At 35.5% G+C, this 27860-nt stretch overlaps 1 protein-coding gene across 1 annotated transcript in view; it reads right to left on the bottom strand.

Moving 5' to 3' along the window:
• Positions 1-27860, bottom strand: part of LOC107187118 (V-type proton ATPase 116 kDa subunit a) — a 189621-nt gene that overhangs the window by 106561 nt on the left and 55200 nt on the right. Inside the window, exon 3 of the mRNA XM_015575125.1 lies at positions 7767-7852. Coding sequence (XP_015430611.1) covers positions 7767-7852 — 86 coding nt within the window. The remainder of the gene's footprint in view (positions 1-7766; positions 7853-27860) is intronic.

The raw sequence follows: 27860 nt of genomic DNA on the forward strand, positions 1-27860 counted from the left end.
AGAGAAACCGACTACAACACTGCGGGTTCGGAGTTCGAATCCGGTGTGTTCGGTAAGAAGAATAGTTTTTTCCAATTTAAAAAGATCTTTGCAGTGCAAATAATTTTTTTCTTACATTAATTTTTATTCATTGTTCACAAAAAAGAAACTTTTTCCAATCTTCTCTAATTCGCGATTATTTTCTAATAAATATGTACAATCTTGTACTTTTTTCCGTGCGCACGCAGGTAAAGTCGACAGGTACGATAATGTGTCCTCGTAAAATCATTAAGTTATAAAACTGCCCCTGTTTCGGTAGCCGAAACTATAATCCGAGGCGCTTAAGCCTCTTCAGGAGCGTGCAATATCAATTCGAAATGGGTTACCTGCAGTTTAATTTTTACCAATATAGTAACTATATTTTTTATGAAACATTGTAAGCAAAAGTTTTACATATCAATTTGCAAATAACGTTTGCAGCCTGAGATTTAGGCCGACATACCTAGGTATGTCTGGGCTGCTTACGGCGACATTGGCACGCCCGTGCACACGGGGCGCGTACAGCCCTTGGTGCGGTTACACGAATAGGCGATTCTAATGAACGCTTCATTTTACGAGGACACAATATCGTGCCCGTCGACTTTATCAGTGTCACCGTTAGGGGCTCTAACATACCTAAAATCGGCCTGAATTACAAGCTGCAAATATCACAATATTTCATTACAGCTATACGATATTTAGCCTCGGTTGTCTCTTATTCGATAATAATCATTGTGTTGGTAAAAATTAAACTGCAGATATTTATTAAGGACTAGAGTGCAGAATTTTTCCATGCCTGCCGCAAGTTACATATTTATAATTACTAAAATTAGTTTATAACGCATACGCGATTTACTGGATTAGTAGCTCAGTGATGTGTCATACAATCAGAGTTTTCGAAAGAGAAGCTACGAATTAATTATAACTCTTCGGGAACCGAGAGTCAGAACATAGAAAAGAATTCCGTTTTTAAAGATGATATAATATACTGCAAAAGAGTAACTCATTCTGGATTGACATTCCACGGTTTAGAGAAGCTCGAGTGTCTGAAATCACGGTTTCAACTGCCGAAACTGTAACTTTTACTGTAACTTTAAACAGTAACTGTATCGATGTTTGGTAAATACACCTTTCTTTAATGTTAAATGATCTTACGTGATAGACTGTTGAAGTCCTTTGAATTGTAAGCTCTAAACAAACACTACTACAATAAGAATAGAAAAGTGTAGCATACTATCTAAAAAGAATGAAAACGAAAAGAACTTTGAAAACTCCGGTAACTCCTTTTTACAAGGAGTGTATTTTAGGTGTCCGCCTCGGATTGCTTTGGTTTTCGGATATGTTTTAGAGGACCGAAAAATAAGAGATACGTATTTTTTTGTAGCGGCCCGTTTTCATATTTAGGGGGTGAAACCACCCCTCAAAGTTTCGACCCGGAAGTACTATATCGAAAATCAGAGGAGATACATGAAAACTTTCAATTGGCGACTTTCATGGTTTTTTTATGTACAATAAACTGGTGTTAACAAATTGTCAAAAATACAATTTGTTTATAACAAAAAAATATCATTTTGAGAACCTTTTTGGAGGAAACTACGTGTATATCTAACAAGGGAAGGCACGGAAGTGTCCCCCTCCGATTTTGATGAAACTTCGTATGTTTGTTAAGCAGTCAAAAATAAAGGACACGTATTTTTTTTATCGGCTGAGACGCGACTTCAAGGGGTGAAACCACCACTCGAAATTTCTATCCGAAATTTTGTTGTCATAAACAAATTATATTTTGGACAATTTGTTAGCACCATATTATTCTACATAAAAAACCGCAGACCTCGTCCATTCGAAGTTTTCATGTATTTCCTCTGGTTTTCGAGATAGTACTTCCGGGTCGAAACTTTGAGGGGTGGTTTCACCCCCTAAATATGAAAACGGGCCGCTATAAAAAAATACGTATCTCTTATTTTTCGGTCCTCTAAAACATATCCGAAAACCAAAGCAATCCGAGGCGGACACCTAAAATACACTCCTTGTTAGTATCGGGTCATTCCACGCGAAATCGGACACTTTTTGGAGCACCATTTCGGATTTTGTTCAAATTTGGATATGTTGTAGTCTTTAGCGATATATAAACGTATCTCGAAGGATTTAAAAAAATTTTTTAAATTGTTGATCTTACAGCTGTTTGAAGTTTAGGGTCAACCTTTTTTCAATAAATCATAACTATTGAACTAACAAACTGATCGAAATGAGCGTTGCGTGTACTTATAGTAGAGCCATAAGTGTATGAAATAAAAATTATTTCAGTTGAAAAAAGATATTTTTTAACCATTTATTTTGCAATTGTTTTAAACAAATGCCCTGTTTTTGCACTAAGGAAATATTTAAAAATTTGAAAAAAATGAGGATATAGCCCTATTTGTACTCTTTAAGGACATATCTTCAAAAATATGGACACTTTAAAATTGGCCAAATGAAAATTAATTGAAGTGAACGTTGCGTCCAAGCGCACCGGCTCGACCGGCCGAGCCGTGCGTTACTATGCGACCGCTGCCAGGTCTAATACCGTTAATAATTATGGGAAACTTACCCTCTTCGATGATATTAATTGCTGGAAACATTTTTCTGTCATTACCTGTGTTCGAGTCACCCTGCGTTTCTTTTATTGGTTCGTAGATATATTCACATTACCAGGGGTAGGGTTTCTTAGTTTCTTAGTCTCTGTTTGTCACTACTGTTATTACAGTCAAACCGTGTGCACGTGTCCATTCGTACAGCGAGAGTTTGAAATGGTGGGAAAAATGTGCTGCAATCCCTTTGCGAAACCCAATCACAGTAAGTATTTCAAAAATACTAGACCTATTACAGAAGCATTGCAAAACAAGTGTCCCAACCTCGAGGTGGGAAAGTTTATTTGCTGTAGTTGCCGGTTAATGTGTAATCGTTTGGCTCAGTCTGAAACTTTGCACACTCTTCTAGAATATGAACCTATAGCTTCTACTAGTAATATTGTGCCATTAGAATCTTCAGTGATGTAGAGTGATTCGAATTATGGTGATAAATCGGTAATTACCGACTCACTAAATCGGACGCTTCATATTTTAAACCAGTCGCCACTAAATTCGATACATTTGTCATAGCGTGAAAGTGCAGTCCAAAAGTTGAACTATATGCAAAAAACCTTGAAACGAAAATTAGTAGATAATTTTTCTCACGATGATCGTGATTCTTTCTATGAAGAAGTCTTACCAGAATTGAAAGAAAAATATTGTAATTTAACAAACTATATGACTAGTTACATCTTCTCACTATTCTTCCCAAATCGTGGAGTATTAGAAAAATGATGCAAACAGTAGGATGTACTAAACACATGGCAACTGCGGCGAAAGAACTACATTCAGAAAAGGGTATTTTGTCCTACCCTGACAAAAAAAAAGGAGCGCCATTATCTGATTCTACTATATCCATGGTGCAATTATTTTATTCGAGCGACGAAGTCAGTAGAGTAAAGCCCGGGAAAAAAGACTTTATTTCTGTTAAACGAGACGGTTTAAAAATGCATATTCAAAAGCGTTTAGTTTTAAATAATTTAAATGAATTGTATTTGTTCTTTAAACAGCAAAATCCGTCCCTAAAAATTGGATTTAGTAAATTTGCTCAGCTTCGTCCTAAAGAGTGTGTATTAGTAAGACACAGTGGAACACATTCTGTATGTGTATGTGTCATACACCAAAATGTAAAATTATTGCTTGTGTAGGCGATACGAGGTTTCTCGTTAGCGAAACCGTTCGCTACGCGATACTTTGTTGCGGAAGACGACCGTTGGCGGCTGTGTCGTCATCGACGCTCGCTCGAAACCGAGCGTCGTATTCATTTTGTTGCGTCGATGACCGTCCCTTTGTCGAGTCAGTCGTCGAGTGGATGCTATGGAGATCGGACATGCAGTGTTAAATAAATAACCATTTTACGATTCAACCGTCTCCCCCTTTTTGTCCTACACTTGCTACTTGTACCAAATTGCAAAACTTACTCCCTGCATCCTGTAACTTTTCTTTCTCATACAAAGAAATGCTTTCAAATATGCGTTGTGATGTCTCTAGTGAATCTTGTAACTTAAATAATTGCAAAGATTGCCCAGGATTTGGACCTATACGTACAAAACTGCAAGATTTATTCGATAAACAGTTTATTATATCTCTTTCTTGTTGTCAATGGACAAATACTGATAGATCCAGTTTAGAATCTGTACAATATACGACTAAAGAATTTCTTGATCAGCTGGAAACCCGGTTACCCAAATTGCAGGTCCATGATTTTATTGCAAAAAAACAGTTTTTGAAAGAAACACATGGCACTAGCATTAAGAAAATCAAATATTTCTCTGATGGGGCTTCATCGCAATATGAGAATAAATATAATTTACTGAATCTCAGTTTACATTTCGAAGATTTTGGAATAAATGCCGAGTGGCATTATTTTGCAACATCACATGGCAAAAATGCATGCGATGGTATCGGTGGCTCTTTAAAACGCCTTGCAGCTCATACCAGTTTGCAAAGACCGTTAGAAGACCAAATAACGACACCACAGAAATTGTTTGACTGGACGAATGCTAACATTGAAAAAATTAATTTCCAATTTAGTTCAACAGAAGAATATAATAACCATTCAACACTTTTACTAGAAAGACGTGAATTTGCTAAAACAATTCGTGGAACGCGAAATTTTCATTCATTTATACCAACGGATATAGTTTCTCATTTAACTGCTAAAATCTGTTCATACAGTGAAAAATCAGTAGTTGTTGCAATTATGAATTAAGTACTTATATAATCGATTATTTATTTAAGAAGACGCTCATCAATACGATAAAATATTTACCTTGAAGCCTTAATCCTACCACATCCCATCCTCTCCCGATGGAAGAATACTCACCACCACCTTCTCGTGGTTTCCATTGAACAGTGGCAACAATGATTTTAACAATGAGTGCCATTGACAAAGAGTGAATTTCCAATAACTATTAACGATATTAGACCTGGCAGCGGTCGCATACCCCTATAACAATAGCAGGTACAGCCGCCGAGCTGCTGCTAGTAACGCACGGCTCGGCCGGTCGAGCCGGTGCGCTTGGACGCAGCGTTCACTTCAATTAATTTTCATTTGACCAATTTTAAAGTGTCCATATTTTTGAAGATATGTCCTTAAAGAGGACAAATAGGGCTATATCCTCATTTTTTTCAAATTTTTAAATATTTCCTTAGTGCAAAAACAGGGCATTTGTTTAAAACAATTGCAAAATAAATGGTTAAAAAATATCTTTTTTCAACTGAAATAATTTTTATTTCATACACTTATGGCTCTACTATAAGTACACGCAACGCTCATTTCGATCAGTTTGTTAGTTCAATAGTTATGATTTATAGAAAAAAGGTTGACCCTAAACTTCAAACAGCTGTAAGATCAACAATTTAAAAAACTTTTTAAAATCCTTCGAGATACGTTTATATATCGCTAAAGACTACAACATATCCAAATTTGAACAAAAAAATTTTTTTAAATCCTTCGAGATACGTTTATATATCGCTAAAGACTACAACATATCCAAATTTGAACAAAATCCGAAATGGTGCTCCAAAAAGTGTCCGATTTCGCGTGGAATGACCCTATCGTAAAACCTTTATAAACAAATTATTTTCATATCCCTAAACATAGAAGAGATATTTTAGTTAGACACAGTTATTTTTCTAGCCTATATGTATAATTAAGATGATGACATTATAATCGTAATTAATAATTGAATTTAATATATACAAATCGCAGTGTTTAAATATGTAAAACAAAAACTTAAGAGTGGTACATTGTGTTAAAAAATTATAGGTTCAGTTACAGTTACGGTCGTAACTCATGAACAAATGCATCAATCAATCTGAAATTTTCGGTGTATTAGGCATTCATACTAACAAATTTATCTGCTAAATATTGTTGAAAAATATTGTGTCAAAACGGAACTAGAAATTTTTTCCTGTCAATAGGTTCACTTGCTAAAAGAGTGGTTAAATGATGTGTTGATGTCCAAAAACTTACTACGTTATGAAAATTAATATTTAATAGGCTTTCCGCCACTATTAAATAAAAGTTGATTCGTTTTAGGATAGAGTTGGCGAGGTTCATAAATTGCCAATCCGTAACACAACTCCAAGCGTCCCTCATTGCCGTTTTGAGTTAATTTACAGTGTTGAATTGGCGACAATGTTCATAAACATCATGTACCAGTTGTCCTGATAAATTTTCTATTTCGTTAAGGTCAAGAGACCTTGATGGTCACCTTAATGTTTCTTTATTCTTTTTTAATTGAACCACTGTTTAGTACTTGCCGAAGTGTGTACGGACGCATTATTGTGCGCGAATTTCAGCCTGGCGGATGAAAAATTGGGAATGTGAGGCAAGATATGTTCCTGTAAAACAGCTTGATATTTTTTCGAATCAAAAAGTGTGTTACAGATCAGCAACTTATGAACTTCGACAACTCTGTGCCAAAGTGTATCAATCTTTTAAGTAAAAGTAGCAGAAAGCCTATAAAATGGTAATTTTCACGATATATTAAGCTTTTGCATATTAATACATTACTTGACCAGTTTTTTAACAAGTGAACTTATCATTTATTAACGGTCAAAAATTGGCTTCATTCAGAAAAAATTTCTTCTTTCGTTTTGACATGATATTCTTCAATAATACTTAGCAGACAAATTTGTCGGTATAAGTACCTAATACCCTGAAAATTTCAGATTGATTGATGCATTTGCTCATGAGTTACGACCATAACTGTGACTGAACCTATCATTTCTTAACACACTGTATTGAATTTTTATGAAAGATATTTATTATAAAATATATTTGTTATGAAAGATTTTTTAAGATTGTATTTGACAAGGCAATGTTTGTTCACAGTTAATATCATAAACATACTTATTTAAGGAATTAATAATTATAAGAAAACTTTGAATGTTTAGTGACTATAATATTAGTATTCCTTTTTGACTAAAGGATTTTGCTAGGTAGCTACTGGCAAAAACATAAAACAAACAGATTTGCAAATGCAAATAACGGTTGATAACAGCTTGCCTGAGGGGATTCCTATAGTGTGCTCCTATGGTGTCTGCCGTAGTATACAGGTGCTGTAACCACAGAACACATTGACGTATTGTGCCCTCTACTTAAATCTACATTCAAATGCATATCCAAATTACACAGAAAAATATTATAAGCTCTACAATATATGAACAGACCCTAACGTTTTATAGAATATATAATAATGTGTTCATAGATTTAACATATATTTATAAACATATCCTGCATTATATTATTGTAAACATTATTTGGCCCAATACCATAGCAGAGTGGAGAACAATCAATTACATTAGTTTGAAGTTTTTTTTAAATAAATTCATGAAGTATTTGTGAAATACAAAAGTTTGCAATGCTTAGTGTTTGAAGTATAGGACATAAGGATTTTTTGTTTTGTAATTTTTTAATGTGAAGCTTTATGACTGTGTGAACTATCAATTCTCAAAATATTATCATTAAAAATTTTATCTGTTAAATAATTTAGCAATTTTCATATAGTTTTACACTTTAACTTATTGAAAAATTAACGCCATACTTTTTTGTCGTGTTTACTCTAGCTTTCATGATGAAATGTTTAAATCGTTACGTCCTATGCTAGTTGAATTTACACCACTTTTAATTACCCGAGCTTGAGAGCCTGGCCGCCAGCGCGGAGGCCCTCTTCACCTAAGAGAGTGACTTGTTCTTCCTCACGGCTCGGGTCTGCCATCTGCGACACGACACCTCCATGCTCAGCCTGGCAACAGACACATGTCACCTCTCTTTTGCCCTATCTCCCGATTTGTCCAACATTTCATTAATAATTTTTTATAAGACTCACCAATTTAAATATAGACGACCATTAAACAATTTCGTAAAGGGGTAGAAAATGGACATAATAATGGACAAACTTTTAAAGGATTTTACAATTTAGTAACCACAAGATTCTAACAAGAACTAAACACAATCCATCTGAATTGCATCTAATATAATAATATTTAAAACGAAATCAATTCATTGTACACTATTTAATTTTTTTATTTTAAAACAATAAAAAATGATTGCACGCAAGTATACGTATGGTTTGTATAAACTAAATATAATTGTTATTTGTATTGAAATATCTCATTTTCATGCATCAAGTACAAATGCATGTTATATTTCTATGACTGTCACTTCTCCGTTTAAGAAGTCTTTAATATTTTCCATCAAAGTTGCTGTCTTAAAAATTCCAGAATATTTAGAATATCAAGCACTTATTATGACTGTACAGACTCCTTTCGATTATTGTCTGGTTTGTTCTACACGATTATTGTCCAGGCGTTATCCCTACCACTGTAGGGGGGAGGCCGTAAAACTTGTCAAGAGCATACTTTGTTGCCCCTCTGCTTTTATTGCCAGGGTCGAACTTCGAAAAAAAAAAATCAAATTTACAAAAAAAAAAAAATATCAAATTTACTAAAGGGTCTGAAGCATTTCTCCCTATATGATTATTGTTCCGGCACGGGCCCGAGTTTGGGACGATAATCGAGAGCAGTCTGTATTTGATAAATAATTTTTTAGTTCAATTGCATACAACTTTTGTCCATTCGAATGCGAGAATGTGACAGCCTTTTTAACAGACACTATACAATATTGGATGAACCATAATGCAGATTACATAAAAACAACTAAGAGATATGTACTTTTCTTTTTTATTAAAAGCATTTATATCTACATAGTATTGACATTAACGATATATTACTTTTCTACGTAAAAAATGTCTTGTAACATGATTTTCACCACACAAGTGTATGATACATACGTATGTGTATGAAAAAATTTATATCATGTTTCTGTAACATAACAATGGGAAACATAACTGACAATTTGTATTATATTCTACTATTATAGAAAACAGAAATTCTTCTACATTTAATTAGCTTAATTATAATGATATAATTTACATAAATACAGGCTGTATCATTGACAAAACTATATGGTGAAAATTGAGGTTGTAATAAGTTTACTGATTCTATTGTAATATCTTCAAATAGGTATATATGTATGTACTAAGTTCTCTTCTAAACCAAATCGATTTGAAGATTAAACATTTAATTCTTTACGTTTAATTAACAATTAATTCTGATATTACGATAATTTTCAAAAATTCTACACACACACGTGTGTGTGTGTGTGTGTGTGTGTGTGTGTGTGTGTGTGTGTGTGTGTGTGTGTGCGTGCGCGCGCGTGTGTGTGTGTGTGTATATATATATATACGTACGAATCATCCCCAATTGCAGCTATTACATGACAATCATCTACTTGAACAATTGCACCACGCGTCTGACGTTGCAAACGAACGCCGAACGCCGTGTTTATATATTAAATTTTATAAATTTTTTTTATATCTCGTTGTAATTATGCACAATGTAATTATCATATATTCATAACAGTTATCTGATGATAGTATAGCCTGATATAAAATTATTTGAATAGTTTGAAGTAATAGTAATTAGTTAACTGAAAATGTTTATGCAAATACATATAAGACTACTTCCTATTGTATTAAATTTTATAAATATAATCGAGTATGTCATTAAGCATAAAACCCAGTTCTGCTAATGAGTATTCTGAAGCCACCAAAATACATTTTATTATACGTGTATTACGCTAGATGATACAAATAACGATATGTCACTTGATTTTATATCCGTCAGAAAAATGTGTTAATATAATGATAAAATTTTCGCAAAGGTATAATAAAAATAAAAAATGTTTATATTATATTACTGATAAACTTATGCATATGTCATTTAGTATTGGTGTGAATAGGTAAGAATCGTCCAATGGAAAAAGTTCGAAACCACGAAAATTGCGAATAAGTGATCTAAAATAAGGCTGGGTCAATGCTTTCCGAAGCACTGTTGAATAATAATTTGTAAGGAGGATACTGTATTAATACTATAATAACTACTATAAATGTTTAAAGAACAGAAATAGTATAGATCTTATGCATCCATACTTATAATAAAAATTTAGATTTAAATTGAGATTAAATATAACCGTCAGTACAACTATAATGAGGTACTATTGTTCAAATGGTAGAATATTGTACAATAAATCGCGTTGTTACTAACTCTGGTGATTATGTCATTACATTCCAACTCCACTAATAATATGATTCATTATGATATATTTATGTTGTGTCGATATTCACAATTTTTTGATAATTTTTTATGATGTACATAAATAATGAAAATGTACAAAATTATATAGCAATTAATCGCTAGCAAAATATAGTAATAAAAATCGTAAATCTATTGCTCATTGTGTTATAAAAGACAGAGTTCTTTAGAAAATGTAGTTGATTTTATTGTCTGGGCGAAGAAAATGTGTTGTTTCGTAAAAAGGATATATTTTATGTACAACAATTTATTACTTCATAGTAGCGTATGCATTGTCGGTCGAGCTTTAATATCCTCTAAATAATATTTATTTCAGACTTCAGCAATTTCGTAATGCCTTGTAACATTTACTACTGCATATTCGCCAAGTGTTCTAATAATTTTAACCGCGAATGTATAATCATTTATTCAGCTTATAATAATAGAAGCATTTGATAACATTTTGAAATACAGTTTGGATTTCCCGTCATTTTTTCTATTTCCTCGAATTTTTAGATTTCCAAAAAATGTAAGGTAAAGGTAATTGCTCATCTAAGCCTTTACATGAGAATAATTCCTGAGGCTATTTTAATACTGCAGCCTACAGCAAACAATTAACATTTTCAGATTTGATTATAATTAAATGAGAGAATGATATAATTCCTCCTAAATAAATTAAAAATAAAAATGTTAAATTATCAAAAAATTGATAAATATCAAGACGATAAAAATTCTGCGTTTATACATAGTTCTTTATTAAATTTATATAAAAAACATGCTTCATGCAGAAATGTATGCTACAGGCATACATATGTTGTACTATGCTTCTTCAATAGTAAATTTTGAAAATGTAACTTGTTTGAATTACTATTTCTACATATTCTAGCTAATTACATGCACGGTGTTCTTTTTAAACATTTAAATGTTTTTACTTTTAGTAAATATAGAGGGCGTTATTTAACTGGTGATATAACCGAGTAACAGGTGATTCTCCATGAAAAAATAAGTTGAAAATTTATAATAAAATTTTTTCCTTTAAGACTTCGTTTTCGGGAAAATCGACTATGAAAATTAATCTGAAACGCGTGTATTCGTCATTGTAGTAAATAGAAACAGACTGCAATGAACAGACACGTTAGCCAAATCCTATTCAGTTGCACGTGGATTCAGCTGTTTTTCGAAGTCGGTTTTCTCGAAAACGAAGACTTAAATAGAAAAATTTTATTGTATACTGTCAACTTATTTTTTCACATCGAATCACCGCCAATTCGGTCTTACCACCAGTTATAGGACACCCTGTAATATTATACTACTAATACAAAAAATGAGCTACATGTAAGAAACAACAATTATCTGATGTTTAGACACTTTCATATTAAAGTTACATGAAATATGTAATCCATTGTTATAAAAATTTGGTATGTGTAAGCTGGGTGTCCTATTTTAATCGTTCCATACAAATACCAACGGAATTCTGAATGATTTCAACAACAGAAATACTGTTTACTTGTGTCATTTTGTATAAGTAAAATCAAGCAACTGGCATTGTATACGATGCCAAATTCACAGATTTAACACGACGCAATTTAAAAAATAATTACCAAAATCATATGTAATAACTAACTTTTCAGTAGTACTTACAACAAATATTAATTTTTAATTTCACATACCTTCATAATTTTTTGTTAACGTTCAAACATATCATACTCTTACACAGGGTATTCTAAGTTTCCAGGGCTTTTTACTGTATTATGTCAATATGTTTTATGATAAAATTAAAGGGAAACTTATTATACAGGGTGTTAATAAAGATATGGGACACATTCACAAGGTGGATTCTGTATGGAAAGCACAGATAAAAATCAAGAATAATGAAATTGCGTTCGAGGGTTCGTTTGCAAGATATTAATGGTTAAAAATACAGGTGAAATACGCGTAAAATACGCCTGACACAGCGGGTTATTCTACTTGAGGCGCACTCTTCGATCGTTCCACGTGTTGGTTTCATTCATTTGATTTCATTTAATTCAGAAATTTAACGGGGCCATCGATCGATGCCGTGTACACCCACGAGCAAACTCGGCTTCTGTTAGCGGAAGAAAGCGGCGTAGGACAAGGGCCCTCCACGTCGCTTTTTTCCCTAGCAGAAGCGGAATTTGCTCATGAATGTATACTCACGAGCCAACTCGGCTACCGCCAGGGGAAAAAGTAATATAAGAGTAAGTACCTCCTACCACTTGGTAACTTTATTTCAAGTACTGAATAAATGTTAAATTGAATGTTAATTTGGCATAAATTTCAGTAATTTCCAATACCAAGTGGTAGGAGCATAGTAACAGGCCCTTTGCCTATGCCACTGTGTTCCCTAACGGAAACCGAGTTTGCACGTCAGTGTAACCTCGCGAGCAATCTCGGCCTCCGCTAGGGGAAAAAGTGATGTAAGGGAAATACCTCCTACTACTTGGTCTCGGAATTACTGAACTTTATGCCAAACTAACATTCGGTTCAACATTTTTGTCAGTATTTGAAATAAATTTGTCAAGCGGTAGGAGGCCCTTACCTCTACATATATTGCTTTTCCCCTAAAGGAAGTCGAGTTTGCTCGTCAGTGTGTCAGCTAGGAATCGACTGTTGTAAGTAGTATAATAATTCGTAGTGCCCGACGTATTTGACACTTACGGTTTCCGTATTTTCAACTATTAACAACTCGGAAACGAGGCCTCGAACGCAATTTTGTCATTCTTCATTTTTGTTTTAATTTTGCATGTTGAATCCACTTTGCGAAAGTGTTTCACATTTTTATTAATACCCTACCTCTATGAACATAGGAATATAAACATTTTCTTAAAAGAAACCAATAATAATAAATGTGTTGTTAATACGTTACCAGACAAGAATATATGAAACAAAAATGTCTTTATACAAGTTACATTTTCTACTTCACAAAGTGATGAATATAACTAGTCCATCTCAAAATATCGGTACACGACTGATGTTGGTAAATTGAGTTTATGACACCATGAATTTTATGTAATTTTAGTAAGTGCAACATTAACATTTCGAACTAATTCATCTATCATGTTATTTCTTGGCGCAACAAGTATTATCGTCTCATTTTATATCTCTGTTGCAACTCGTTACGAGATCATTTATGAGCTTAGAAAAAATACGTTGACAGAGTCTTATTGAAACACTCTGGAATATCCAATACATTTCTCGAAGGAAATTTCTAGCTTCACAATATGTTACATATTATAAGACACACATTGTACATAAGACAAGTATAACAATTATAATACTAATGTCATTTTTCTTGGAAGAAAATGTTTCTCCATTTTTCTCCATTACACGCAGAATGTTTAGAATGAACAGTTTCTTTGGCGTTTACTTTTCTAGCCCTCCATTTACTTTTAGTGCTTTATTTATACAGTGTCTGAGGTCGGATAGTACAATTCGGCAGAAAATGGTTCTGTAAGAAAAAATATGTCGAAAAAAAAAGAATAATTTTTTTCGTTTGGAGTTTTGTCTTCGAGAAAATTGCGTTTGAACTGCAGATCCCGATTCTACGCGTATCTAAATGCACGTGTACATGTGTATTTAATATATCTGTGTAGTTTTTAATACACGGATACGAGCCATTCCACGTCAAAGCACACAGGGAATTACGATTATACCTAGACACCTATTTGTTTTTAAATTGACAGCATTTGTGTAAAATTTTAGTATCCAAACTTGAACCACATCCAAAATATTTAATGTTAAAATTTTGAAAAATTGTACGATATCAATCTACACCACTCACTTCAACCACAATATTTTGGTTATTTTTAAACACAGAGCTTTGATTTTGTGCTCCTTTTAAAGTTGACGAAATGCTTTTTCCAAATGTGTATAACAAATTTTATATATTGTTAACGAATATAATAATAATTAAAGTTAAATTTTCAAATGCCGAATTGACAGTGTTCCCACCTACCCATTGATCAATTTGGAAAAAATACCATTGGATTCCTTGAATCTTCAGCGTTAAGAAACACTTTTCAAAACGATGGAGCATTTTCATGAACATTAATAAAAGTTTAGGTGGTGTCAAAAATATATATGGTGTCCGCCCAAACAGTGTACAGACCGTTATTTTCTAAACTATTTGAAATACGAGAAAACTGTTCACATAAAATTGAATGGCACGATTAACGAAAGAAGGCGAATTTTGTTCAACAATATTATTGTAAGGGATATGAAGGTCTGGTATAGGTGTTTTAAATAGAATTATATATTTCTTTTTCGATTACTTGATAGTGCGTTTTAAGATGAATTCAGTAATCTTTAATGTATACACCCTTCTTCAAATAATTTCCGAGATATTACGCTTACAAATTTACTGATATACGTGGTATTTGAAGGCGCTAACAAGACAGCAGATTTTCTCCCGTTGAAAATCGATAAATTTGTAAGCACAATATCTCAAAAACTATTTGAAAAATGGTATACACCTTAAAAATTACCGAATTAACCTTGAAACGCTCTATGAAGCGATCTAAAAAAAATATATTAGCCGACGTAAAAAATCAAACTGGACCTTCATATCTCTTCAAATAATAATGTTAAAGAAACTTCGTTATAGCCCCGTCAATTGGCGCCCTCGTGCTATTCAATATTATGCAAAAAGTTTTCTCGCATTTCAAATAGTTTAGGAAATAACGGACTGTACACTGTCCGCGCGGACATCCTGTACGTACATGGTGTCTCATCTAACTTGATCACCTTGAATAATGACTTAACGGTACACTTTATGAAAATTTTAAGGTATGGAAGTTATGTAAATGGCACGTTTATGAGGTACGTGTTTTGTTTGTGGGCGGAGGCATTTTAGAGATTTTAATGTCACCTTGATTTTTTTTCATGGAGTGACCTATTTTTTGTAGCATAGATCGATACAGTATTAACTTCTGAGTAAAAATAAACCTTTATACGTCCTAGACCTAATAGTTAACGAAATATTTACAAAATAATCATTGTATTGAAGTTGAAGGGCATCAGTTCGCGCACCTCTAGCTTCCGGATAGCGGAGATGGATATCAATCATTGCAAATTTTTCGTTTGACTAATTGATTCTTACGATTAAAGAATGAATCGTCAAATAATTCGCGATTAATTCAGCCAATTGATAAGGTTAATCGTTAATGGCTGATTAAAAAAAAAATGAATCGTCGAATAATTTGCGATTAATTTAGTTAATTGAAGAACTTAATCGTCAATCTCTAATTAAAAAATATTAATCATCAATTAATATTTGTTTTATTTTTTAATGAGAATTAACTATAAATTTCGTTTGTACAAAGACGCAGTCAATATTTCTGCGGCGTCTCAGTCCGGCCGTTTCCATCTAATGTCACAAACCTCTGTAACGTTACGACTTAGGCGTACGGTCCACTAAGGCGTCTCGTCATAGACGCTTCATAGACATTTGACGCTTACAGGACGCTTCCGTATAGCGGCCATTGTAAAACAATGTGACGTGTGTCCACATATGCTTCAGCGTCGCGTTTTCGTCGCCGCATGCGTTCGGCATGAAGCGCGTAGTCAACAATGTCCGCCGCTGGGCGTATAAAAGGATGCAAAATTTTCATTTGTGTTCGAGTGTGAAATATGTCGGCCGTGAGATTCCTACAGATTGTTGAAAAGTTACCCATGAAATATAAAAAGAATAGAAAAAATACTCATGCTTGTACATGGCTAATACTATTATGTTGCGATGTTTCGCATTTTAGTGTCTTGTATTTTGATTAGCGGAGCTACCAAACACACTAAATTCTTACACGTATTTTTATTCATTCTACAGTAAGAATGAAATACATGATCATTTACATTCTATTCTATGTAAGGATGTAACCAATATCATTTCCGACTTTTACGCCGTCGAACATAATTAGAACATAAGATGATAAGGTCCTCTGCGTCGCCCGAGATCTTTGCGAATGAGGAAAATGAAGCTTTCTGTACGCGTCCTATACGCTTCCAAGACGCTCAAGTGGACATAAACTCAAGCGTAGCGTAATCGTCATGTTGTATACTACGCTGACGATTACGAAGAGGACCTTATCGCCTTATGTTGTAATTATGTTCGACGGCGTAAAAGTCGGAAAAGATATTGGTTACATCCTTACATAGAATAGAACGTAAATGATCATGTATTTCATTATTTCTGTAGAATGAATAAAAATACGTGCAAGAATTTAGTGTGTTTGGTAGCTCCGCTAATCAAAAAACAAGACACTGAAATGTGGTATTGACATGGGTATTTTTTCTATTTTTTTGTATATTTTATGGGTAAATTTTCAACAATCTGTACGAATTTTACGGCCAACATATTTCACACTCAAAGACAAATGGTAATTTTGCGTCCTTTTATACGCCCAACGGCAGACATCGTTGACGACGCGCTTCATGCCGAACGCATGCGGCGACGAAAACGCGACGCTGAAGCATATGTGGACACACGTCACATTGTTTTACAATGGTCGCTACATGGAAGCGTTCTGCAAGCGTCACATGTCTATGAAGCGTCTATGACGAGACGCCTTAGTCAGGCCTGTCCAACATGTGGCCCGCGGGTCATTTCGCCAGACGACGCGGTCCCCACCATCACTCAGTCCATACCCCACACTACTCGCTTGCGCTGCGATGCGATCGTGGGGCAAGAGGTACGTGCGGGTAGGAATTTCTGGAGCGTCAGAAAGGACGGACAGTCAGAGCATGTACACACGCTTTCTTGCCTCTATACGTCGGGCTTCTTGTGGATATGGAGGGGGGTCATTCCCCTCGGCTGAAAGAGCAAGCCGGTAAGGGCGATTATCGATTTTGGCCCGCGGGCCACAAGTTGGACAGGCCTGCCTTAGTGGACAGTAGGACTTAGTGGAAAGTAGCCCTTACACGTCAGATCCACCAAGTATCACTGTGTTCGTGCCGATCCATCTCGAGACGGGTCAGAAAATAACTTCGGCACCGTAGTCGAAGAGTTAATACCGGCGGGAATTAATAATACAACTGGTTCAAATAAGTTCAGACCTCCAGTAGAATGGTCTTCTTCTCTTACAAGACCAACAAGAAACACGAAGAGCAAAGTGCTACCATTTCTGAGGAATAGCTGATACAAAAACGAAGGGGGAACACAGTACCCCACTATGTATAACATTCCAAGATTGAACCGATAACTGTGATGAAAATAATTTCAATTGGAATTTTAATTATATCGAAATTCATAGTTAATTCTCATTGAGAAATAGAATAAATATTAATGCATGATTAATATTTTTTAATTAGCGATTGATGATTAAATTATGTTTCGTTTGGCATTATTTTGATTAGAAACATCTTAGAAATATGTTAATGAAAGTTTCATAAAGAAAGAAGCAAAAATAAAAAAGTTTCATCACTGTATTAGACGTTACTAAAATATTGTTTCATAGCGTACGGATTAATAGGTTTTATCTTCTTTCCGATAATACTCTAAAATTTGTAATTCAATTAATGATTAAATTCCGACTTCAATCGTCAATCGCAACTAACGATTAAATGCAGATTTCAATCGTCAATTGCGATTGACAATTCAAAATTCAATTGTAATCGTTAATCGTTAATTCCATTAAATTTTGCCTAACTTTGACAGATAGTAAGTACGTATTAAAAATTATTTTGGAAATATCTCGTTAATCATTAGCTTTAGGACGTATGAAGGTCAACACATTTTTACTCAACATTTGATACTCTGTCTATCTATGGTACAAAAAATAGGTCAGTTCGTTAAAAAAAAACAAGCTGACCTTGAAATCTCTAAAATACCTCCACCCACAAAATAACACGTACCTTATAAGATGTGCCCCTTGATGCCATGTAAGCTGCACGCCTAAGAATTTTTATAAACTATTAAGTCATTATTCAAGGTGATGAAGGTAGCTGAGACACCCTGTATATCTTTCTACGTGTTACGATAGGTGATGAAACTACAAATTGCCGATATGGTCAAACGAAATGTTAACAGTTTCTTGTGGGAAAGCGATACAAATGTTGTAAGTTTGAAAAAAATTGGCCGACTATGACCGCAATTCCTCGTGCGTTTTGTGTGTGCACCGTCCCCCCCTGTATTTCAGTACCCGTGGATTAAAAACTACACAGACTAAAACACGGATACTATAATTATACGTGTATTTTTAACACACTTTCAAAATCATGCTAGCAATAAGTAAAAAAGACATGCAGTGAAGAGACGCGTTAGCGAAGTTCTATTCTAGTATCCGTGTACCCAACAAATTATCAAGTTCGATTATCCTTGAAAACAAAGCGTCACCCAAAATAATTTTATTTTTCGTTTTCGACTTAATCTTCCGTATAGAATCCTGCCTGGTTGTATTTCCCGACCTCAAACACCCCATATATACAAGGAACTCCATTTATCCGAACTAATATCGTCACAGTATCCGGTTTACTGAACATGTAACTAAGCTCTTATTATCCGAATCCAGCCACACAACGTACCACAAATTATCACCAGACTCCAAACAAACTACAATCATAGAAATAGACGAAGCTGCAAAACACTACGTATTTTATACGGTGTCGAATGTGATGTGGAAAACAAAGCACTATGGCTCAGACGCAATGAAAATGATAGCGGTTTTTACATTTTTAGCGGTGATGACATTATATCCAACGTTAAGAGACATAAATTCAGAGCGACTGTACAGTCAATTAAAGAAGATTGCGAAGAAAATGGCAAAGAAAATGAAAAACCGACTTCTAGTATACTGAACTGTATAAAACTGTAATAAAAATTCGATTTTAGTTTTTTTGTATATATCGATAGTTGCATCGTTTCAGCGTATGTTAAACGGACCGGACTCTGAAATTCCAAAAATTGAAGAAATGACAGTCAAATGGAGCCAAACTTCAAATAATATCCGCGTAACCTCCGCCGATCGTCGTGCCTCACTTTTGACGAAAGACGGCAGGGTTGACATTACAAGAAAAAGGAAGGCCATAAAAGACTTTAATCCTTTTAGTTCCTCTTAATTGGAACTTTAAACGTGATTTTCCAGGAACTACGTTTTCCAAGGCGGTAAACGTAAAATCTCAAATTTACAGAAAGACCGAAAACTATTCCCTAAAATGTGTCGGGAGTGGATATTCAATAGAAATTCTTTTAAAAAACATGTTTTTTTCATAGAGAAAAAGGATGAAATCGTATATACCAACAAAAATTCTATTAATTTTTTTTCGAAATTCTGCTTCCGACAAAAGATAGGGACTGTCCTACAGGTTCTAAAAACCCTTTTGCTTCGTGTTTCAGGTAATTCACCTATCTGGAATGATGTTCACCATCAGACGGAGCATGGCGTACGCGTTTCATTTTACATTTATAACGTTTACATATATGAGGATATTAAGAATTTTCTTGTTTTGTATCAAAAGTTCAAGAAATGATGATTACAAATTTTTTAAAAAGTACACTGCATATTCATTTATTACTTCTGAATTTGCGTTTAGAGAAGGGTCTGCTTTTGGGCTGTTGCGGGTACCCGTTGAAGAACAGCCACAGTTAAATATTGCAAATATACAGTGCCTTAATAATGTAAACGGTCTCATAACTATGAAATCCTACCATATTATACGTTAAGTTAGAGGCTAAATATTATTAAATTACGCACTGAAAAATATTTACTTCACTGAATATTTACGAATTATTATATCACTCTCGAGAGATATCTTATGAATGTAATTACGTTATTACGTTAGTGTGAGGCATCCTAAAATGACGAAAAAGATGATTAAAAAAGATCAACTTAATTAAGATGATCAAAGTTATTGCCCCGTCCTGTATTCCAACAGATAATTAGAAATTCATTTGTATGAACATCACATCGGATTAAACGAATGAATAAACAGTTGTGGAACGAAGAGTTAGTGGACGTCTATTATCCGAACGATCCAGTTATTCGAATCAACTTGTCCCACAATCGGTTCGGATAAATGGAGTTAACGTGCATAGGCAGAAAAGCAGTCGAAAGAATCCGTTTCTTAATCGGACCGCATGTTTTTTCTAGTCTGCAGTATAATAGAATTTCCTATTCGTTCCCAATAATAAAGGTCAGTAGTAGTAAATGTAGTGATATAAAATCTCAAAAATATGTACTTCCTCCATTTTCATATTTCAGTGACCGTGAACACATTGTTTTGTAGGTCGTTCAACTTGTCTCGACAACCGCTTTCATTAGTATACAAAAATTATAAGTCATTGTGTGGCGTATAAAAATGACTGAAACTGTGTCCTCTTTTGTTTTTCTCTCAAATCTACCACTTACGAGAAAAACGCTGGGAACTAATAACGTGAATACTCTGTGTAGATACACAGGGTGTCAATCAAAATATGGGACACTTGCCGAGGGTGGATTCTACATGCCAAACTAAGACGGGGCATTCCACGCGAAATCGGACACCTTTTGATGTAACTTTTCGGATTTAGTTGACACTTGGATATGTTATGGTCTTTAGTGATCTATAAACGTATTCCAAAGGATTTACGAAAATTTAAAAAATTGTTGATTCTGCAGTTGTTTCAAATACAGGGTGTCTCAAAAATGTCTCCCTTTCGGTAAATGAGGGGTTGTTGGGATGATTTGAAACCACTTTATCGTTAGCGAAAATGTTATCTGCGGCCTGTTAACGAGATATTAACGAAAAACCCTGACCAATCAGAGTGCGAGTTTGCGAGCCGAGTTCCCGCGCTAGCGGTGGCTACGCGCTACGCTTGTACTATGAAGCTCCGAACAAGCAAGTCGGCATGCATCCCAGGAAACCGCGTATAATAGCAAATAAGAAAAACATAACAAATTGAACTTTTTAACATCTTCCGTTGGTCATTAAAAGTGATGAATGAATGAAACATAAATGTAGGAAAATCATGTGTAACGTAAAAAGACAATTATTTTTTTAAACAGAATCTATAAGAAACCAGAAGAAAAATGTAGGTACGGAAACTTGCAGAATTATTGCCAGGAAAAAGTCATATGTAGCTTGCGTTAAATTAACAAACTAATAATTAACAATAAATTGAATAGATCTCACCCTTTCGGAAATTCACTTTTCGGTAGGTCACTGTACCGATCCTGGTCATCGACGATCGAAACGGTTTATGGCAGAATATCGCCCAGTCCGCAGGTGATCGCACATATACTTCACCAGCCGAAGTTAAGGGTTGTAACGTCAAGTGCGTCTTGGGTTATTCCACCAAATACGTATACACTTCACTGTACGACCACTAACACTGATCAGCAGACATGATCACTTAATGTATTTTTAATCGAACGTGTTGTTCCCACGTTAGGAAAATTGGTGACCCCGAAACGGACTGATTGTTTTCAATTTATCACATGTTTTACGTAGCCAAACGCTTGCACAGTAGCAGCCGCATATCTGTTATTTTGTGCGTACCACCAGAACATTGCGTAATACTCCCGTGAACTGAACATCTTTGTCGCCCGATTGCTAACCGACTGACAGAATTTTTCCAAAAGGGCTTCCTCTACCCCCAAGTAGTTTCTCATTGTTACCTTGTGAGTTCACTCACACCGTGGCAAGATTTAGATAAAAATAAACCAGCGTTCTAGGAAAACACGTGCTTCGCAGAAGTGCAACGAACGAACCGTCGCGTCGTGCAGTTTCACTGACGCGGGGGCTCCGTTAATTTATTGCCAGCATACCCATTGCTTAGAGATAGAAAGCAGAAACTACGTTTGCCTCGAGGATCAGGAAAAAAAATTTCACGGACACACGTTGAGTTCATGCAGCTTGGCCCTGTCCGAGCACCTTAGCAGACGCCGGAGCGGACATTTCGCTACAGGACGCAGGGAACTTTTATACCTGCAGACTGAATTTCAACCATTTGAGAAATCAACCAGCATCGCATACCGTAACAGAAATATCTAGAAATCGTAAAAGTGCACTATCTGTTTAATTATACGCGTTGAAATACTCCATCTTATACAAAATACGAGGAAATAACTCCAGATTATTTCAATGAGGTGAAAAACAATATCGATAGGAAATCATGTAAGGAATCTACGCGTTCCGCGTCGGACCGATGATCACAGGAACCTCGATCGGGTCAGGTGTCACCAAAGAGCGAATCGGTACGTGACTTTGTCGAGCCGCCGGCTTCGACCAATCTTGCGTTTCAGCGTCGATTAAAGACCGATGCCGCCCTAAACGCAATAGCCGATAGTCACCAGGCGAATTCAGAGGCAGCATGTATGCGCGTGTGTGTGTGTGTGTGTGTGCTGTAAGAGCATGAATATAAAAACTGAATACGAGGACACGAGGCACTCAGTCTCGATCCGTCGAACACAGGAGAATAAACGACTTCAATATTTAAGACGTGTCCGATTTTTTCCCCGCTCGACATCTTACAATCATAAAAGTAAATTATCATAAAATAACATAAATATAAAAAACAAAAAAAGTAGAAAAATGTAATTATTTCATGATCAATTATTATATTTGTGTAAATTATAAATTATAATTGACACTTTTGTTAGAAATTTCAACGCAAGCGTCGTATAAACACGACCGAATGCCCAGATAGCTGCTGCACTGTTTACCTTAATACGTTGAGTGCCACGTCAGTCATCGGTGACTGATCTTGAACTTTCCGTTCAGGCCGCGTCAGTCACCACTGACTGACACAACTTACCACGATATATGCTTCTAAGCAGCGCGCGTGGCCTGGCGGCGATTTCCTTATAAAATCGCGTGGCACTCAACGTGTTAAGGCGAGCGCAGTAACGGGGCCCAACAGCACGACGCCTGGGATATCGTAAATTAGCCACGGACCCTTGAGGAGTTTTCCGTGGACGACGACGAAGGGACCTCCCGGTCGAGGAGGGTCATTCTTGTATCTGCAGTCGTTTGACACGCACTGTTCGAGACAACGTAGCAAATATATATTTGGTTATACCATCATTGTTTGCGCGAGTTTTCTTGGCTCCTTAATTTTCAATCGTTTCTTACACTTTGATATTGTTTTTAACCTCATTGAAATAATCTGCATTGGTAGCGGTACGGTAATCGACCGTAATAGCGGAGCGCTAGGTTCTTTTACAACCTAGGGCTGTTTTCACCCGTTCAACGTGGATGAGAGCAGCTAAAAAGAAATACTTATGAAATATTTTTATGAGAACCACAATCTCGCAGAGTTGTATAAAAATCGGTGATTGTCAATTCGGGATGTTCCCTTGTGAGTCCACGTCTGTTACGAGATCGAAGCAATTAGGCCCTAAATAACCGAAACGTCCGCTCCGGCCTTTGCTAAGGTGCTCGGAGAGGGCCAAGCAGCGTCAACTCACATGTGTCCATGAAATTTTTTTTCCTGCTCCCCGAGGAAAACGTAGTTTCTGCTTTCTATCTCGAAGCAATGGGTATCCTGACAATAAATTAACGGAGCCCCCGCTTCAGTGAAACTGCACGACGATTCGTTCGTTGCACTTCTGCAAAGCACGTGTTTTCCTAGAACGCTGGTTTCTTTTTACCTAAATCTTGCCACGGTGGGAGTGAACTCACAATGTAACAATGAGAAACTACTTGGGGGTAGAGGAAGCCCTTTCGGAAAAATTCTGTCAGTCGGTTAGCAATCGGGCGACAGAGATGTTCAGTTCACGGGAGTATTACGCAATATTCTGGTGGTACGCACAAAATAACAGATATGCGGCTGCTGCTGTACAAGCATCTGGCTACGTAAAACATGTGAAAAATTGAAAACAATCAGACCGTTTCGGGGCCACCAAATTTCTTAACGTAGGAATAACACGTTCGATTAAAAATACATTAAGTGATCATGTCTGATCAGTGTTAGTGGTCGTGCAGTGAAATGAGTACGTATTCGGTGGAATAACCAGGATGCACTAGACCTTACAACCCTTGGCTCCTAAACCGTTTCGGTCGTCGATGACCAGGATCGGTACAGTGACCTACTGACATAGGTCTGCAAGCTGCAGATGAATTTCCGAAAGGGTGAGTTTTAATCAATTTTTGGCTGATTATTTTTTTAATTTAACGCAAGCTACATATGACTTTTTCCTGGCAATAATTCTGCAAGTTTCCGTACCCACATTTTTCTTCGGCTTTCTTAAAGATTCTGTTTCAAAAAATACTTGTGTATTCGTCTTTTTACGTTACACATGATTTTCCTACATTTATGTTTTATTCATTCATCACTTTAAATTACAAACGAAAGATGTTTATAAAGAGGACAAATAGAACAATATCCACTTTTTTTTTCAAATTTTTCAGTAGTACCTCGCTATTATAAACTGTCATTTCTTTGAAACAATTGTAAAATAAATGGTTAAAAAATATTTTCTTCTATCTGAAATAATTTTGATTAGGTACTGTTATGTCTCCACTTAATAAAAGGTTGACACTGTATTTCAAACAGCTGTAGAATCAACCATTTTGAAAATTTACATAAATCCTTCGAGATACGCTTATGTATCACTAAAGACTACAACATATCCAAGTGCCAACAAAATTCAAAATGTTACTCCAAAGATTGTCCAATTTCGCATGAAATGCTCCAGACAGAAAATCAAAGATGATGACATTGTGTTCAAGGCTTCGTTTCCGCCTTATTAATTGGAAATACGGGTGAAATGACATATTATGGGCGTAAGAGACATCTTACACGATAGGTTTTTCTACTTCAGAGGCACGTTCTTCAATTGTTTCACAAGTTCGTTTCATTCATTTCAATTTACTTCATTCATTAGTATCACTAGGTCATCGATCGAGCCCGTGTATTAACTAGAAATCGGCTGTCAAGCAGTATGTATATATAACCCATCGCGCCAGATATATTTCACTAGGGTTGCCCTTGCTTATACACAACGAAATTTTGTTGTACTTCTTTGCTCTCACCTCCTAGAATGGTGCCATTTCATAAGAAAAAAATCCCTGAAAAAGTTTATTGCAATCGAACTACAGGCAAGGGTGCCGACCAGGCCTTAAAGTTTTTAAGTTATGCCTGTTGGCGAGTTATTAACACTGAACCTACCACGGTTGGTCAAAATGACCGATTTTAGCGTACTAATTCCTATCTTCCTGAGGAGTTCAGTAGATTTAGTGTTAAAGAATTTCTCAAAAATGGTAAATCGTATCGAAATTATGTTCTAACAACATTACAAGAGCATTCAGCTTTCTATAACTTAGCTTACATAATTTTTTTCAGTTTTCAACCATTTTTTAGACAATGGCGTTTGAATAGTGAGAGGTCCGCACTACGCACGTATAGGTAATACACCGCGCCGATACCGTATGTGCAGATAATGGTTCTTTTAGACCAGGGCTAAGACGACAAAACTTATAGTTTCTACAAAACGTGAGATGTACTATAAATATATTTCTGTCTACAAGTATGTATCGATACTCCAAAATGCGACGGGAAAGGAACACAGACAAGCAATTACACGGAGCATTTTTTCATAAAGCAAGGGCAATGCATCACGCGACATGGCTGGCAAAGACCATATATTGTTTAAAAATATTTGTTTTTCGATCTCAATTTCAATTCACTACAGAGTAGGTCAAATCTATTTCAGATATTTGTGTGTGTATAGTGAATGTTTACGCAAAAGCCTAGTGTAGAGCTCCTTTCGCTGTTGAAGCACCAAATTCAGAATTGAAATTTTTAAAGTATTTAGCGCATTATAATATTATTGATCCCCATATGTCTAGCGTAGCAATTAATAAATTTAAGAATCACTTCTGGTATTTCAAGTCGAGAAGTTGTAGTACTTGCTTTCTTCAATGAAAAAGTATCATATGATTCTAAAAGAAAAATGGTATCTACCTTAACTAACGACGATAGTGCAAATAATTATAATAAGAAGTGTGTTAAAAGTTTAAAGAATCAGGACGTTCATAAAATGCTTGAAAAAGAACTAAAATATTTCGTTTCTGCGGAAAGTCAACTATTTTTCAAAACTGTATAAAATATTGTTGGATATTGAAATAAAGAGTAGGGATAGGTTGGTAACGCGCGAGCGGAACTGCGGGTTTGAGTGCGAGCGTGCGCGCGTGCGACATCTGCGCAACAGTGATGCCAGAATCGTGGAATTTACGCGCGAGCGCTTACCCTCTTCAAGCCTCCCGTGGCTATTTTGCCAAGCATATTCTAGCCTGTTCGTGAGCTCTGCCCCCACTACGTTCTACTCGGCGACTCACCACCAAGCCAAGCGTTTTCTACCTCCGTCCGTGTGCGCTCTGCTTCGGGTGCCTCGGCAAAAGTCTACGTCACGCGTTTACAACGCGACGACCGAGTGGCCCAAGCCAGGTCAAAATCCCATATCCCAAGCAATCTAAACGCAGAGAGTCGAGGACCCCGTCCATAACCCCGTTCGAATCCCGATGCGACGCTTTTACTTTTTATTTTTAATTATTGTGTAATTTTAGTTTGTAATTTGCCAGTAAAATAAAAGTTTCAAAAATATTAATTTAAGAAGCATTTTACAAAAATGGGAGATATATTTATTACTCTTTAATATTTAAATTTTATATTACACAAATGCATATTCTCTTATATATACTATAGACAAATTATTCTTACAATTAGATGTTACCTTCATTCTAACTATTGCAGTACATACATATGAAAACATTGGGAGAAAATCCATCACATTAATATGTTACGTACAGTAAAGTGAAAGCTTGGAAGATATTAATTTCAGAAACGCTTCATTGTCATATTCGGTAGTAGTACTATTATTCCAATTGCGGTTTAAACTATGTGCATATGTACTTCTTTTCAGATATAGAAAAGTAAAGGACCGACGCCGAGAGCAGAATGATTTCTCTCACACGCTCGTTCATGATGAAGAGCCTGTTCGTATCCCGATGCGACCGTTTTAGTTTTTACTTTTAATTATTGTATAATTTCACTTTGTAATATGTCAGTAAAATAACAGCTTCGAAGATATTAATTTGAGAAGCATTTTCAAAATTCGATTTTTGCATTAATGATATATTTCACGTTTCTGAGAACCGTTGCAGTAGGTCCACACACATGTGATGTTAATAGTCCTTTACTTTTCTATGTCTGAAAAGAAGTACATATGCACATAGTTTAAACCGCAATTGGAATAATAGTACTACTACCGAATATAACCATGACGCGCGTATATGAGCAGGTTCTTAGGGTGAGACGTATCTGACCGCAACGCGGGCAATCCTATCGTAAATGGAGGCAATAACGAGACTGCACGGTGGCTCATTGTAACACATAATTTGGAAATGTCTTTATTACCGGAAAGTACGACGGTATTGAATTCTTAGAAACCATTTTAACGTACAGGGACTTTGAACTGGGTGCAATTATACGCGCGCCGAATACATTATTGTCCGATTATTTCAAAAGGGGTTGTTAGGAATTTCCCAGATTTTGAAAGAAGCATTTTAGCCGCCCAAAGAAATTAATATACCGTGAGTAAAGAAAGTCCATATTGAGGACGGAACACTTGTGACATTATTTACAGGACAAAAAGAAAAGAC

Source organism: Dufourea novaeangliae, unplaced genomic scaffold (assembly GCF_001272555.1).
Source record: "Dufourea novaeangliae isolate 0120121106 unplaced genomic scaffold, ASM127255v1 scaffold98, whole genome shotgun sequence".
NCBI classification, from domain to species: domain Eukaryota; kingdom Metazoa; phylum Arthropoda; class Insecta; order Hymenoptera; family Halictidae; genus Dufourea; species Dufourea novaeangliae.